Genomic DNA, 12,674 nt, shown 5'->3' with positions numbered 1-12,674 from the left:
ACTCACATGCAACTCACAACCACTGTTAACTCCACTCTCAGGGAATGCCATCCCCTTGTGTAACCCCTAGGGGCCTCATGTGGTGTACATCCAGTAGACCGTCAAGACTCTCTCCTCTCTTGCTTTATCATCTCAATACTAGCAACCCATGTCCTCCAATACCGAACTCCACACTATGTTTTAGCATGAGACCTGGTCTTTGAGCCTCTTTGCTGTTTTCACTGATTATTAGTTTTTGATAAGGTCTCGGTATCTATTTCTAGGCTGGCCTTAAATCCATTATCCTCCTGCTCGGTAGTACTGTGCGCCACCACGCGAATATTTAAGTTTTAAGTAGGGTTTGAAAGAGCGGTACAAGTCATTTGCATGAGGGGCTGCTCTTTTGCAGCCTTACCCACTAATCCGATGAGATAATGGGTAGCGATCCTTGTGGAACTTGTAAAGCGAGTTACAAGCGGTATAGTCTAGAAAGGCCTATCTGGTCAGAACACGTGCTCAAAGACAAGGCTGGTCTGATGTAGCCCGATGTCTGCTACATCTCTCCGGGTTCAGAGTTGCCTCTCTTCTGCCCGTCGCGTGAGGCGTCGGTTGTTGAACACGGACCAGCAGTTCTGAGAGTAGAGGCGGGCAAGGCCGGCTAGCGGGGGAACCACGCGGAGCCAGCACACCGCCTGATCTGCAGTTGAAGAAACCGCTCTGGGGCTGGACGGAGGCGGAGCAGAAGCTCACACTGGACCAACAGAAGAGCCTTAAGATGCTAGGAGCGATCCTGGGGCGGGCCCAGGCGCGAGGCACTCTGGGACTTGTAGTTTACTTCCCGGACAGCTCCTCTCTCATTTCGGCCGCTCGCCTTTTATTCCTCGCTCTATCCCGGCACGCCGACTACTTAGTCGCGGCACGTCCTCACGTACGACTACACTACCCAGAAATCTCTCCTTCGCGCTCCGGCAGGCGCAGGGTCTGCCTTGAACTACAGTTCCCAGAAGGCCACTGGAGAAGGGCTTCCCCCACTTTCCCGGGACCGCAATTCCCAGAGACTTGATTTCGCGGCTTTTCTCTCTGTGTTGGGTCTCTCTTGGCGCTGGATAGGTCTTGACCGGCCAGCAGACCCGCAGAGACGACGCGGTCCGTCGTGTCCAGTCGCAGGGTGTACTCTTTGGCCGGGCTTTCTGTCTCTTTAGCTACTTTTGCCGGACAGGCCGTCGCAGCTGGCCTGAGCAGTGACCTGGCGGGCCGCGCCTGCGCCCTGCCGCGTTTCCTGCCTGGCTGGTGGTGGCGGCCATTTTGTTCATCCTCCTCCTCCTCCTGCTCCTCCTGGTTGGAGCGCCGTGTCCGGAGCGGGCTGGGGGGAGCGGACCCGAGAGCGGGGTTCAGTACCTTCTCCTCTGTCCCCAGCCGGCGCCCGGAGCCCCCCTCCCCTTCCTTCCCGCCCCCTCCCCTCCCCAGCCCTGCCCTCCCCCTTGTCCCGGGATCACTCCGTCGCACCCACCATGATGGAAGACGACGGACAGCCCCGGACTCTGTGAGTACCCGAGACCCGGGGTGCCAGGCACCGAGTGGCCCGGGCACTGCGGGAAGCGGAGGGAGGGAGGGGGAGCAGGAGACCGGGACTAGAAGCGGAGAGCCTGGCGTCGCGGTGGCGCGGCTGTGAAGTGCATTCCTCATCTGTCCCCCTTCCCAGAGAAGGAAGCCCTCCCTTCCCCCCAAACACGGTCACTTCCTAGGGTCTGGGGCTTGTCTCGACTTTTTCCTCCCGACCCCTTTTTTGCACACCCTTGCTTGGCTGGGCTTGTGCACGGCTGAGGCTGTCAGGCGCGGCAGAGCTCCTGTTCCCCCTGTGCTTTGGGGGCTCCGGGCTGAGCCAGGAGCTGTGGGACCCTACGGGGGCAGGGCTTGGCGGGGGTGGGACCACTACTGCATCCTTTGGCTTGAACGTTTAGCCTCAGTCCACGTCCTCAGCAGTCCACGTCCTCAGCCTCAGTCGCTCCGAGTCCTTCTCCCCAGTCTACCACTCTTTAACCAGAGGAGCCCCTTGTCTCTTTCTGCCCCACGTGCCCCACGCTGTCAGAAACACCCGCCTAGCGCCTGCTGCTTTTGAAGTGCCGAAGTGATTGCTTTTTGCCGCCGTGCACCACCTCTGTCCCTTGGATAACGAAGTTTACTTTGAGCGCTTACTGCGCCAAAGTGACAACCAGTTAAACTCCTTTTGCTCAGTTAGTGATGCCGCTTCCTAGTCCGTTTGTGCGTCCGGACCATCGGAGTTGGATAAAAGGATGTCTGCTCCCGCTATTTGTTGCGTGTCTTTTGAGTGCTGTTTTTCGCGGTATAGCTGGCGGGTTTCACCTGAAGCCCAATCTAATGAATGAATCGCATCTTCCAACCGCTTAATTGGCGTTTCCAACCCCCCCCCTCCCATGCATAGTGATGACTCAGCGTCTGTATTCCTTTCCAAATAGTGTGCCACTCTTTTTTTTTTTTTTCCTTAGTCTGAGTAATTTCCAATTCATTGTTTAAAGTGAGCACCTTGGGTTTTCCCAGCCTCTCCAGGCCTACTCCTCCTGCCTGGAGTAAATTCATAGACTCAGTAGCTTTGTCTCTCTTGCCTCCCTCTGCCTAGTATTGATTGGTATGATGGTCAGAGTCCACTTGGCTGGCTTAGCTGGTGGGGAAAGTACTTTTTGGGGAATCGACGACGGTGGATAGACATTCAGAACCTTTGACTAGCTAGCTCCTCAGAGCTTCATGCTTAGCACAGAAAATATGTTCAGTAAAGAAGGTCCATATGTATATTCACTGTTGATACATTTTTTTTTTTTTGAGCATTGTATATACTTTCAATTTTTATTTCTCTTAACATCTGGCTTGGGGAACTTGAAAACATCTTTTTTTTTTTTTTTTTTTTTTTTTTTTAATTTTTACTTGAAAACATCCTAAACATATCATACCCTCTGAATGAAAAATCTCTGTGTGTGTGTGTGTGTGTGTGTGTGTGTGTGTGTGTGTGTGATTTTTCCAGCATCTGGGAAAGCTAGCAAGTATCTGGGGAAGGCCTAGCAAGTATATATTCAAGGAAGATGACAGTTACATTGTATCCAAAATACCTGAAATGTCATCATTGCATCATAATAGCTACTGGATAATTGGTAAATTCTCATGTCTCATTAACTGCATCTATTTGTTCCTTAGAAGAGGTTTCTTGTTTTTGTCTGTTACATAGTATACCTTTTCTTTTCTTCTTTTTTTAATTCCTGTAATTTCTTTGCATCCACTATCAGATCTTCTCCTTTAGACCAGAGCTAAATTTTAATATTTCATACATTTATCATCTCAGATCTCTTGTCTTTTTTTCTGAAAGACATTTCAGCTGTCTATGTTTGGTTACCTAAAACTGTGATGTATACATATGAGTGAATAAACATCTTAGCTCTATTGTTCCTGTATTTCAGTATGTGTTTATATACCTTTGACCACTTTGCTCCATGGGAAGTTGAAGTGTTTTTGTTATGTTTTTAAGTATAAGGACTGTACAGCTTCCTAGGACTTAACCTTTCTTGCGCTTAGTTCACTCTGTGAAATATAAGAGGTGCTCAATTTTTTTTACAAATGTACTTTGGTTAAAATAGTGTTGTCTTGTTTTTAAAAATTTTGATTGATTTAAATTACAGGTATTGTCATACTTCCTGAAGTTTGTTTATATATGTGTGTGTATACACACACATATACATATACATATGTGTATATATATATGTAAACCTAATGTAAAATCTTGACATCAAAGTAAATGTTTAATAGGATATGATTTTGCTTATGAAGGGCCTATATTTTGCATTGTGATCTATGGATTAGGTTTCTCAAGTGACTACTATGGTTTTAAATAATGTACTCTAAATAAAGCTTATCTTAACTTGTTTACTTTAAAATGCCTGTGTGTTACTAGTAAGGTTTTCTTCCTGCAGACACACACAAGCTAAGACATATGGTTATCTTCAGAAAACAATATGGTGTTTATAGCCTAGGTAGGTTTTTAAATATTCATTATCTACAGTATTACTAATTTATTTGATGGTATTTAAAGTGGTATAGAATTGCCTTGATGTTGAGTCTGAAATCCTGTTTGTTATATAGTTGCTTTAAAGGTCTGTTTTCTGGTGTTCTCATTCTTTGACATTTATTTGGGGTTATTAGTGATCTTAAAAACAATCCAATGAGATCACAGTACTTGAGATACTTGTGTTTGAAGAAGACCAGTCTTGTAGGATATAACCTTGGGTTGTGGTTTTTGCAGTGCAGTGATTTATCTGTGGTATCTGAACCCACAGTTCAACACTAAATTATAACAGTCAATTGCATTTTAGTCATCTGTTTGGTGTACTAAAACCCTAGAAACTGTGGATCTAGGATAAAACTAATGCAACTCAATAAGGCTATTTATTCTTCCTTGATACTCAGTAAAAAGGAGGAAATAAGCCATCAATTTAGAGTGTGTTCTGAACGTGTGTGAACAAAGCAGAAGAAAACAATCTAAGATCTCATAGCCTTGACCACACCATTGATTTAGCTGTATTGTGGCTATAATCAATCTGGTTCAACTTAATCATCTTTGTTTCTTCAAAGTACGTGTGGGTCCAACCTTTAAAGGTCTTTGGTCAGGTTAGTTACCCTACTCTACTGTGCCTTTCTTCTACTTTGCTGCCTTCCTAAAGTGAAGTAGTGACAACTTAGACAGATCCTTTAGAGGGCTATTGAGGGTTATTGTTGAAAATCTTTTGTATAGGAACTTGCTAAGAATAATTGAAAAACTACCTTTATGGAAATGTAGCCCCACTATATTTTGTTTAAAAGTACTGGTAATCTCCGTTTTGGTGGGGTTACATTTTAGAACGAGAGCCCACTCAGTGGAAGAGCTGTCATTAGCTTTCTGCAAGGCACAGTGTTGTTAATTCCTGCCCAGTTGGACATAGGAAGTCATTCATTGGCAGTGTGAACTTCTGCCTGCTGTGAAACTGCCAAGTTTTCTAGTCTCCAGTGACACTTAGACCCAATATCAGGGATAAAGGTATCATTTTCAGTTATTAATGCTTCAGGCCCTACAGTTCCTGTTCTTAGAAGACAAAATAGATTGTAAGGTATGCATTTTCCTTATTATTCCTTGAGTTAAAAATGGTTTTGGGACTTCCTAAGTGTTTTCTGTTACTATAAGAACTCAAGCCATTCTGCTGTTTTGTCCATGTTCTTCTGGTAGAAACTGCATTATCTAAAAACTTGGAACTTTAGAATGTACTACTACTTAGCTGCAGCAGAAGGGGAAGTATAGAAAATACTATTTGGAGAGAAACATATCAATTCAATAAGCTACCAAAGATGATGCTAGCACAATATAAATTGTGTTTCTATTATATATATAAATTACAAAACCTTTAGTAGAAAAGTCAGTCTAAAGTTTAGATAAATGTATGTGAAATTATATACTGAATTGCATCCTTTTCATCTTCTTCTTTTTTTTTTTTTTCTTCTTTTTTTTTTAAAGATTTATTTATTTCTTATATGTAAGTACACTGTAGCTGTCTTCAGACACTCCAGAAGAGGGAGTCAGATCTTGTTACGGATGGTTGTGAGCCACCATGTGGTTGCTGGGATTTGAACTCTGGACCTTCAGAAGAGCAGTCAGGTGCTCTTACCCACTGAGCCATCTCACCAGCCCCATCCTTTTCATCTTAACAAATTACAGTTTCCTCTGTTATGGAATGCTTTGTATGCTTTTAAAACTTAGTCTGCTGCTTTAGCAGTTAAATCTTAGTGTAAGTATTTGAAAAAATAGGATAACTCAGCACTGGACTTTTCTATAAATATTTCATGACATTCTAAACCTAAATGTTAGCAGTTTTGATCTTTGACAGTGAGTGCTAGATATGGAAATAGTTATATCCCTCACTGATTGGAAATGGGTTGACTTAGAATGAAAGTCTTGTTAAACAAAAACAGCTTTTATTATGACTTAGCTGTGAAAAGTAACAGACATTTTTTTTCTTTTAAATGAATGTTTTAAAACATTAACCCAAACTTAAACCTGTTTAAATCATCAAAACTTTGCTATAGTAAAATGATGTTCTATTTATTTTTTTTGTTACTGGCTAGCTTCACATTTAAAAATCACTGCTAACCCTTGTCCTCTCCCAGAGATGAGTGCACTAGACTGCTTAGATGAACGTAGCGTTCAGAAAATCAAGACTACTTGGTCATTTTCTTTACACTGGGTCTCTTACAAAAGCAAGTTATTCCATAGTCACAGGCTCATAAAGCCCCTCTGAGTGAAAGGGACAGCAGGTGTTTATAGCTAGTTCACAATCCTTTAACTATTTGCTACTACTGAAACGAAAAAAAAATCACTGCATGGCCTACAGTGGGTCAGCTCCATTTAAGTTATGAGGAAAAGACGGCATACTAGAATTAAACCAGTTTGTCTGCTAGCTTGTTCTTTTATTTCAGTAGCACAGGACTTGTGTTTCAGCCTTAGAACATGTACCCTGAGGTTATTGGTTACCACTGTGAAGTTCTTAATAAGCTGCTGCTCATTTTCTTCTTAATTTTTTTTCATTTTTATGTGTGCATGTATGTCTGTGTGCTTGTGTCTGTGTGCATTATATGTGCATACATGTGAGCACAAAGGTGTGGGAGGAGGCCAGAAGAGAGTGTTGGGCCCCTGGAACTGGAGTTACAGGCATTGTGAGCTGCCAGACTTGGTGCTGGGAACTGAACTCGGTCCTCTGCAAGAACAGCAGGCATGCTTATTGTCTGGCCACCTTCCTGGCCCCAGCTCCTTCCCCATTCTTAACCAATCTTTTTAGGTTTCTCTTATCCATAGCCTTCTCTTGCCCTTTTCCTTTTAACATGTTTCATTTGAAAGTTTTTTATGTATTTAATGTGGCAACTGTTGCAAGCCTAATTTTGGTCTCAGTACTGTTTTCTAATGTTGTATTGTGGTTAGAATAGTAAAATGGTATCCTTTTACTTCCCAGAAGAAACTATGTCACGTTTTACAAGTAATATTTTGGTTTATGAAGTGGTTTGTGACAAATGTTCATTTAAGGTGTTTGTTGAGAACCAGAAAGACTTGGCAATTTACTGAGATAAGTTAAACCCGTAGTGTAAGACATAAACCAAGGTAGTCCTCTCTTGGGGTTAAGGTGGTGATTTTTCTATTTTCTTGTTAACATTTTTAATCAATTGGTAATTTGGGAGGAAAAAAAAAATCCTCAAACTTTTCAGTTAAAATATTCAGTTAAAAGTGTTTTTTGACCGTGCGTGGTGGCGCATGCCTTTAATCCCAGAATTTGGGAGGCAGAGGCAGGTGGATTTCTGAGTTTGAGGCCAGCCTGGTCTACAGAGTGAGTTCCAGGACAGCCAGGGCTACACAGAGAAACCCTGTCTCGGAAACCAAAAAAAAAAGTGTTTTTTGGGTTTATCTTAATTTTTCTCTGAATTTTTAAAGAACTCTTATTAAACTTTTATTTGTTATCCTCATGAAATTGTCTTTTGTTGATCCTGATACTTCTTTTTAATGAGGAAGTTTAAATTATTCAGTTCCCTTTTTCTTAAAGCAGTGAAGATGTACCATCCATCAGTAACAGTCTTCTTTAGCCAAAAGTGGAACAGACCCCAGCTTCCCCACCCCACCTACTCCCTGTTTTGCTAGAACTGAATTCCTACTCTCTTCTTTGTTCGTGTAATTGTTTTGGTTGGCAGCGTTAAGATGAGCCCACTAACAACTACTGTCTAGTATTAGTTCATCAAGATGTTTTAGTAAATCAGTATTTGTGGTGTAAATTATTGTAAAATAGAAAATATAGCTATTATAGGGCTAGGCATAACTGGATAAATTTATCAAAGACAGGGTCTTGAAATAAAAGATGACAAAATAATGTATTGAAGGTGTAGCTAAAAAAACATTGCTGATAATGTTTTGTTTTTTGTTTTCTCTCTCAGATACGTAGGTAACCTCTCCAGAGATGTGACAGAAGTTCTTATTCTTCAGTTATTCAGTCAGATCGGACCCTGTAAAAGCTGTAAAATGATAACAGAGGTAAGGTCTTCCTGGCTAGATGTGCCATCTGTTACCCTGATACTAAACATTTTTAGATGACATACATGAGTTGATTCTAAAGTTCTAAAATTCATTTTAATTTAAGCTTCAGATGATTCTGTTGGAGAGATTCCTGTTTGTGGTATTGACTCAATCCGTTGATTTGGCTAGTAATCTAGGTATGGAGTAAAGTCTGGTGTGAGAAGGCAAAGACTCTGCATTGATATTACACAGTCGTGATGGAGTTACCTGCAGGTGATTCTGCTTGTGAACAGTCTGTCTGGGAAAGATGACAGATGATGGGATTTTGCATACTCCAATGCAAATACTGATAATTCAGTCTACATTTCAAGTTCAGGGTTTGGTATGTTTTGAAGTTAGCATTCGGTTATTATGCACACAGTGGAGTAGCAAGCATCTTATGATGTATCTTTAGAAAATACTAAAGCCTGAAGAACTTCCTGCAGATAGAAATTTAAACCGCATAATAATTTTACTTGCTCTAGAGATGAAGCTCGGTGGTAGAGCAGCATGTACTCATGATATGCAAGGCCCTGGGTTCAACCCATAACACCAAAATAAAATCTAAAATTTTGTCTCATTTTCAAAGAAAAAATTTTTACTTTTCTCATTAAGACTCTAGTTGTACACAGAGACTCATGTATCAGTTACTCTTTTCTTCCTTTCTGCCTATTTATCAATTTTTTTTGACTGCCGTATACCAGATACTGTGGTAAGTGCTAAGAATCTATTGGTGAATAAGAGTTCCTATCCTGATAAGATTTTAGGGCTGGTAGGGGACTAAAGTCAACACTCACATAGGATATAGAATAGAAAGCTAGGGATCATGTAGCTTAAAGTGCTGTGGGAACTTAAGGTGAATATCTACTATGGTTGTGGGTCATGGGGAGTTTCTACTGGGAGTCAGACTGGAACCCAAAGGATAACAAACACTTCTGCAGTGAAGTCTGAGGAAGAAGATCTGTGAAGAGAAGAGTGTCGATGGCACCTGTGGTATAAGAGGAGTGCCTGTGAAAAAGAAAAACCAGAGGTCTCTTTCTTGTTAGTTTTCAGTAGATGTATAGATGGAGTTTGAAATGGAATTAGTCCTAGAAATGCCAGCAGGTAATAAGACGAGTATCTGGAAGGGCATGGAACCATACTGCTTTCTAAGGAACTAGTGTTTCAGTCTAAAATGGGGAACTATAAAAAAATCTGTGAAGAACATTGGCTTTTTAATCTCTTAATGGATGACACATTTTGTTGTGGTGTATATTTTTCCTTTTCATTTCTAACTTTGAGTCTGCATTCTTTCATCATTAAAAATACTTTTCATGAGCACTATTGAAGGCACTGTCAACACAGTGGAAAAGCAAAGGAAGTTCCAGATGAATAGAGAGAAGAGCCATGGAGAGAATAAGTGTTCTGTGATGACTGAGTGAAGGATGAGGCAGAGGATACGTGGAAGGGAAGACCTTGCCTCTCTTAGTCTAGGCAGGAATATCAAGATGGGATCATCTGAGTTAAAGACTAGAACAGAGGCAAAGCAAAACAGCAAAGCCCTCGACTTGAAAAGAGGATGACTGGGCTCTAGTGAGGGGTTGCTGGGAAAGAGTCTAGTAAAGCAGGCAGGATTCAGTCTCTCATAGGGCAATACGGGCCAGGCAGAGTTGAGATTGTAATGCCAGGTCATTGGAGAGGTTTAGGCAGGGAGAAGACAGAATCTAATTTGTATATTTAAAACTTGGTCTGTGTGGAAAATCATTTGTAGAGGGGTATAGGATACAAGAGCAGGAGAAAAACCAGGTGGGTTTATTCTGCTTGTCTGAATAAGAGATGATGGATTGCTGGGTGTTAGAGGAATAGTGAAGAAAGACAGTATGTACATTGAGAGGTTTTATTTTGGAGGTAGGAACAATAGGACTAGAATGTTATAGGAATCAGGGGAGACTTAAGATTCTTGTCAGTACAATCATGTGGGAGTAAACATGCTTCTTGCTAAAATGGGAATGACTGAGAAAGGCACAGGATGGATGGGGGAGTGGTGGCAATCAAGAATTTTGTTTTGGCAGTGTTAAATTTAAGATACACTTTGGCTATACAAATGGAGGTTTTATGTAGGCAGTTGGATAGGTGGGTTTGGAATTGCAGAGAGAACAGTGCAGAAGGATACAGTAACTTTTAAATCCATGGAACTAGGTAAGATTATGTAGAAGAAGGTGATAGATAAAAGTGGAGGGCCTGTGGTCTGAGGCCTAGAGCTTGGAACAACTTAGCATTCAAGAGTCACAGACAGAGTTAAGCTCGAGTGACAGAGCTTCTGAAACAGCCTCCAGTGAGGAAGTGGGACACCAACAGAAGAGACATTACAGGAGGGAGATGATGCTCAGTTATTGGGAATTGTGTGGAAGAACAGAAGAGAGAGATCAGAGAGGCCACTGGTGAGTCAGCGTGCGGTTTCAGGGTCTGGTCAGCTTGATGGCAATGGCTCTGAATGCCATGAGGATGCAGAGGATGGAGAAAGGAAAGAGTCACTAGAATAGGCTTGATTCATCTGATAAATTTTTTTTTTTTTACAAAAATCTGTGTGTTTACAGACATTTGAGGAATGAGAACTCTTTACAGCTAACTTAATCATGTATTCTAATACCTAGATTTGAACCTGTAGTTTTAAAATTTGTCATATATCTGTTTTGACATTTATGTTATCTAATCAGTAATGGTGACCAGACTAATAATTAAGGTAAGGACTCAACTGATTGGTAGAGTGTTGCTTGGCAGTGGGTTAGGTAGGAAGTTTCTAAAGGACATAGACTCCAGGAAGGATTATCTAACATCTAGACAGTTTCCTTTTACACATTTGATTTGTTATATAAAGAATCCTGAGTAGCCAGGCAGTAGTGGTGCACACCTTTGATCCCAGCACTTGAGAGGCAGAGGCAAGTAGATCTCTATGAGTTCTAGGCCAGCCTGGTCTACAGAGTGAGTTCCAGGACAGCCAAGCCTATACAGAGAAACCCTGTCATGAAAAATAAAACTAAACAAACAGTCTTGTTTTTTGTTTTATGACATCTTTTTATTTGGTCTGTATTGTTGAGACAGATCTAGCAGTGAAACTCACCATGTTGTCCTTGAACAAGTGGTAATATTCCTGAGTGGTGGGGCTGTAGTGTTGGGAACCACATCCACTGGCTTTTTTTGTTTGTTTGTTTTTTGTTTCTCTTATTTCTTATATTAGCTATTATCATAGACTCTAGTTTTCACTATATAATGGTATGCAATGTGTATATACATAAAATCTCTAATTTTAAGGCAAACATTAAAAATTTGAACCTCTGACAGTTGAGTTTAAACATGGCTCAAGCAATGCGGTGTGAATGTTTAAATACAGTATTTTTCCTTTACCCGAGGTCAGCTTCAGTTCAAGATATAAATGGAAATGGAAAATTTCACAAGAAAACAATTTATAAGTTTGGTTTTTGTTTTTGAGGCAGGGTCCCTGGCGGTTCTGGAGCTTGCTGTGTGAACCAGACTGACCTCAAACTAGCATAGATCCACCTGTTTCTGTCTCCTGAATGCTGGGATAAAAGGCAGGTGCCACCATGCCCATCCCAAATTCAAAAGTTTTGAATTACAGATCTGAGTTGTGTGATGGAATCTCTTAGTGTCTAGAATGAGACACAAAGGACTTGTGTCCAACATACTCAGATTGTGCATGCTACCCACCATTAGTCACTTAGTAACTGTCATCAGATGACTATGAAGTGTCTATGTAGCGCTCATGTTCCAATAACTTGTACTTAATGATGGCTCCAGTATGAAGTAATGCTGACAATCAGAGATCCCAAAGATCAGTCATAAAGTGCTTCCTTTAGATGAAAAGGTAAAAATTCTCCAGTTAATAAGTAAAGAAAATTACATGCTGAGTTTGAATATGAACAGTAGGAGTGAATCTTTGGTGAAAGTGTAAAAAAAATGGAAAAAAATAGTAATCCAAGTTTTTCTGTTGCACCTAAAGCTCCACTTAGGGTGTTCAGGCTACAGTGTGTTGTTAAGATAGACTGGGATTTCTGCCCAGTCAGAGTTATGTGGTATTTGTCTCAAACAAAAGATGGAATAGGCATTATAAGAGAAATAGTATAAAGAGGACTTGATGTTATCATAGATTTCAGGCATCTGTTAGGGTCTTAGAACACGTTACCCACAGATAAGGAGAGTCAGAAGACGTGCGCAGACAGAATATGAAAAGTATCAATATGAACATATAGGAGCTAGCCTGTTCCTGCTTAGATGAAATTGGCATTACTCTGCATGAATATACTAGCTCCCTAAAATCTGTGTGATGGTTTTATATGTCATTGTATTAAAATGAGACGAGATCTTACTATGTAACCCTAGTTGGCCTAGGACTGCTATGTAGATTAGGCTGACTATATGTGCTCCAAGATTGGCCCAGATTGTTTGCTTGCTTGCTTGCTTATTTATTTATTTATTTATTTATTTATTTATTTATTTATTTATTGTGGTCTTTCTGCCCATCGTCAGTGAATGTATCTGGTAAATATTCATTCTTTTTTTTTTTTTTTTTGGTTTT

At 40.9% G+C, this 12,674-nt stretch overlaps 1 protein-coding gene across 4 annotated transcripts in view; it reads left to right on the top strand.

Moving 5' to 3' along the window:
* Positions 1–941: 941 nt before the first annotated feature.
* Positions 942–12,674, top strand: part of Tial1 (TIA1 cytotoxic granule associated RNA binding protein like 1) — a 20,710-nt gene continuing 8,977 nt past the window's right edge. The window contains exons 1-2 of one of the 4 annotated variants that reach the window (XM_021190365.1): positions 942–1,522; positions 7,984–8,080. Coding sequence is in view for 2 of the 4 variants with exons in the window: in XM_021190332.1 (XP_021045991.1) it covers positions 1,491–1,522; positions 7,984–8,080 (129 nt within the window). In the remaining 2 variants the exon portion in view is untranslated. The remainder of the gene's footprint in view (positions 1,523–7,983; positions 8,081–12,674) is intronic. The other 3 variants (XM_021190332.1, XM_021190326.2, XM_029537914.1) reach the window with 3 other exon arrangements.

Source organism: Mus pahari, chromosome 1, assembly GCF_900095145.1.
Source record: "Mus pahari chromosome 1, PAHARI_EIJ_v1.1, whole genome shotgun sequence".
NCBI classification, from domain to species: Eukaryota; Metazoa; Chordata; class Mammalia; order Rodentia; family Muridae; genus Mus; species Mus pahari.
The sequence above is the reverse complement of the archived record's forward strand: the minus strand, read 5'-3'. Positions and strand labels throughout refer to the sequence as shown.